The sequence below is a fragment of the Poecilia reticulata genome, linkage group LG11 (assembly GCF_000633615.1).
Source record: "Poecilia reticulata strain Guanapo linkage group LG11, Guppy_female_1.0+MT, whole genome shotgun sequence".
Lineage (NCBI taxonomy): Eukaryota > Metazoa > Chordata > Actinopteri > Cyprinodontiformes > Poeciliidae > Poecilia > Poecilia reticulata.
Window position 1 is genome coordinate 28,743,094 of NC_024341.1, and position 4,302 is coordinate 28,747,395.

At 47.2% G+C, this 4,302-nt stretch overlaps 1 protein-coding gene across 1 annotated transcript in view; it reads right to left on the reverse strand.

Annotated features, from left to right (window-relative positions):
* Nucleotides 1-1,153: 1,153 nt before the first annotated feature.
* Nucleotides 1,154-4,302, reverse strand: part of LOC103473098 (prolyl endopeptidase) — a gene marked incomplete at its 5' end in the record, with an annotated part of 23,078 nt that continues 19,929 nt past the window's right edge. The window contains 5 exons of the mRNA XM_008423055.2: nt 1,154-1,743; nt 2,743-2,899; nt 3,359-3,490; nt 3,560-3,654; nt 3,829-3,965. Of these exons, the coding sequence (XP_008421277.2) occupies nt 1,449-1,743; nt 2,743-2,899; nt 3,359-3,490; nt 3,560-3,654; nt 3,829-3,965 (816 nt within the window). The remainder of the gene's footprint in view (nt 1,744-2,742; nt 2,900-3,358; nt 3,491-3,559; nt 3,655-3,828; nt 3,966-4,302) is intronic.

The following is a 4,302-nucleotide window of genomic DNA, read 5'->3' on the forward strand; positions in this document are numbered from 1 at the left end:
CTGGAAATGAGTTTAATGAATAACCGATTACTGAATTAGGAATATTTTAATAATTGATTAATCGTGTCTAATTGTTTCAGAGACACTAATTACATGTGTTCGGACTGGGAGGAAGAACCCACAGCACAGGGAGAACCTGGTTCTGGTTCTGGTTCTGGTCCGGTTCCAGTTGTGCTGTCCCTGGGTTTCCTCTGAGTTCTGTTTGGGTCGGTGCGGAAGGAGCCGCCGGGCTCCAGGGAGAGCAGATTAACAGGTCCATCACTAAGCTGCTGTGAAGGAGAAACTTCCAAAGTTCTGATCCGGTCCGGTCCGCTCGGCGGCCCAAAGCGGCTTTAGGAGCTAATCTGAGCCTCGTGGAGGAGAAACTGAATGAAGGAGATGAAGGCTTGGAGCTCCTCAGGGACCCTGCTGCGGCCCGGAACGTTCCCCTCATCGGTCCGGCTCATTATTCCCGCCTTTGTCTTCAGAACCTCATTCAGAACCAGATTCAGAACCTGCGGCCCGGCGGCGCTCTGCCTGCTAATCCTCCACCAGATGCTTCAGGATGATATCAGAACCCGGCAGAACCTCCAGAACCAGCCGGCACCGCAGAGACGCTGCTCTCCGCTTCACCTCTGACCCCTGAGCTGCTGCTGCTGCAGGGACACACTGCCACCCGGTGGCTGCTGAAGGCACTGCAGCAGAACTTCACTCACCAAATGTTCCTGCAGCGATTTGTGGACCGATTCAGCTTCATGCTGCAGTTTATTACAGAATAATCCATCTGAAACCGCGCCAGACTGTTGCCATGGTAACTGGAATCCTTCCGAGGTTTCCTCCAACCAGCAGCTGCAGATTCATCCCAGCAGAACTAAGGAAAAGTTTCCTGGATCAACATCTAGTGCAAATACCTCCGAATATTATAAAACAAATGACTTTAAATTCTGACGAGAAAATGTCTGAAGTGAATATTTTGAATTTCTCATTTTTAAAGAGCCACATTTTATTTTTGTTTTTAGGTTTTAAAATAAAAATCATACAAGATTTGCAGAAAATACAGATGCATGTTTCCTTCTCTGGGACTAAAAATACATCTAAATATCACAAGTATTTTTTGATGTAATTCTGTCCAGGAATATTAATTTACTGCAAGGAAAAAATGCTTAAACAATCATGTTATTAAAAGTTTATTATAAAGTCAAAGTTTTGAACTTTGTTTCAGGCTGGAGGCTCTGATCCCTGAACGCTACACTGAAAAAATAAAACGGCTGATCCAACTTAAATTAATCTGTTAGTTTATTAATGTGTCATGGTAAATAAAGTAAATCTGACCAACTTGATTTGAATTCATTTGTAAAAGTTGGATCATGTGTTTCTTTTTTCCAGTGTAGATCCTCAGTGGATCTCCTCCGGACCGACTCTGACCCAGCGGCGGTTGTTTGATTCCGAGCCGATCGGGACTCTGAGCTTCAGTCCTTCCAGTCGAGCTTCAGCGTCTCGGCGACGAAGGCGAAGATGTGCGTGTCCTCCAGGATGGCCTTGGCCGTGGGCTTCCCGGCGCCGTGTCCGCTGCGGGTGTCGACGCGCAGCAGGAGCGGCTGCCGCTGCTGCGGGCTGCCGCCCACGCCGCGCTGCAGCGCCGCGCAGAACTTGAGCGTGTGCAGCGGAACCACGCGGTCGTCGTGGTCCGCCGTCAGCAGCAGGACGGCCGGGTACGGCGGGCCGGAGTACGGCGCCTCCGGCAGGTTGTGGAGGGGAGAGTACCTGCACACAGGACAGGGTCCAGACCCGTTCTGCTGGTTCTGATGCAGGCAGGGATGTCAAACTGAAGGTCCGGGGGCCAAATACGGCCCACCGTAACTTTCTATGTGGCCCTCAGACGCCAAATTCCATCAATCTGTCCCTTCAGATCTTTTCATGCTTTTGCAGAATTATGAATTTAATGCAAGTTTTCCACAAAATGGTCAGAAATATTAATTTAATTGATGCTAACTCCCCCATGACATGTTAGCTTCAGCTACTCACTGCTTGTGTTTTCTATGGAACTAAAACTCAGACGATTTTATAACTACAGTTCAGACAAAATACACTTTTTAATTTCTCTGCAGATCTTCTGGACAAATGATGCATTTTTATAAAAGTTAGAATTAATTTACAGAAAGTCTGGAATTTCATGCAAAATGATGTTAGATTAAAAAATGATAAAGGATAAAACAATATTTTATTAAACTACAAACAATATAATATGATAGGTGAATATATTACAGTACGTATGTATTTAACCTAAAATTACTACATTCTGCCATCTTGGTTTTTGTTTTTAATTTCTAAAAATGTTTTAGTGACGTAACTGCAAACTGAACTCGGCCTGCAGGTGGCAGTGTTTCTCCATTTGGATATTCATTTCATTCACAAACTAAATATTTAGTTTTAAAATTACATATTTATTTTGGAAGTAAATATTTTGTTAGAAAAGTAAAAAAAATTATTTGGCCTAAATTTTATTGAGCTCAGACTAAATGAGATATTTATTTTTCAAGCTAAACTTTTAGAGACGTTCATGAAAGAAGGAATAAAGCAGCACTTAGACATGAACACCAACATTTTTCTCTCATTTTTGCAGCTTTTTGACTCCAACTTCCCAAAACGTTTCATGTCTGAACATTAATATTAAAACTAAATCTAACGTGAAATCCTGAAGTTTGGAAATGTTTGGAGTTTTAGGATATTCATGTTCTGAGAGGTTCTGGTTCTGGTTCTTACTTGATGAGCCACTGGAACTGCTCCGGGTCGTCGGCGCAGCCGTAGTCGGTGGTCCAGGCGTGTCCGATGGTGAACTTATGGAACTTCAACATGTCCAAAACTCCGACCTCGGCGACGGCGCATCCGAACAGCTGGGGCTGCTGGATCATGCAGGCGGCTGCAACAGAACCACCAGAACCATCAGAACCAGCAGAACCAACAGAACCATCAGAACCAATAGAACCATCAGAACCAACAGTACCAACAGAACCAGCAGAACCAATAGAACCAGCAGAACCAGTAGAACCATCAGTACCAACAGAACCACCAGAACCACCAGAACCAACAGAACCATCAGAACCAACAGAGAGAAAAACCACCTTCTACTTTTTATCTGAGTGATTTTATTTTGAAATGTTTTTACTTCAGTAAAATTTCTGGATTTTCTGTCCAAGTTTTCACCAAACAGAAACGCTGTGAAACAAGATGGCCGCCCAACAAGATGGCCGCCCAGCAGACCCAGAGAGCATGGCCGGAAAAATGAAATATTCACAAACCAAAATTCTTTGAATCGCTACAACTGATTTATCGTCAGCTGCTGAAGGTTCTGCAGAACCCGGTCCAGAACCGGACTCACCGACCAGCAGGCCGCCGTTGGACGCTCCGTTGATGGCGATCCGGCTGGCCGAGGTGAACCGCTCCCGGATCAGGAACTCCGCCGCGCTCTGGAAGTCATCGAAGCAGTTCTGCTTCCGGTCCAAGGTTCCGGCTGCAGATGGGGAACATCTTTAGAACAGAACCGGAACCAGAGCCGGGTCCAAACCGGAGCCGGTGGTACCTTTGTGCCAGGTGAGGCCGTACTCTCCGCCGCCCCGGATGTTGGCCACGGCCAGAACTCCGCCCAGGTGTCTCACGAACAGCAGGTAGGCCACACTGGGTCAGAACCAGAACCACAACTGAGACCCGGATCCTGATACCAACACGTTCAAATCACTGAGAAGAAAGAAACATCCGGACCGAACCGGCCGCTGGTCCAGAACCGGGTCGGAACATGAACCGGCCCGGTTCTGGACCAGAACCCGTTCGGAACCAGCTGATGTCGCTCACTTGTAGTGCGGCTGGACGGAGTTCTCGAAGCCGCCGTAGCCGTACAGGAAGACCGGGTTGGTTCCGTCCCGCTCCAGGTTCCGGGCGTGGACCAGGAACATGGGGATGCTGGTTCCGTCCTTACTGGGGTAGAAAACCTGGGAGAGACGCACGGGTCGGAACCGACCCGGTTCTGGTGAGTTATAGGAGACTGAAAGGTCAGAAAAGATCAGAACCTCCAGAATCCATCAGAACCTGGGGAGAATTTCAGGTTCTACAGAAATGAGTCGTCTGGTCTGGTTCTGACCCGTCAGAACCAGATAAACATTCAGGATGGACTGGCTTCACTGACACCGGTCCATTTTCTGCCAGAACTTTCCAAAGAGTCCTAAGCAAAACACTGGTTCTGGCCTAGTTTCTGCTGGTTCTGGTCCAGTTTTTGCTGGTTCTGGCCTAGTTTCTGCTGGTTCTGGCCTAGTTTCTGCTGGTTCTGGT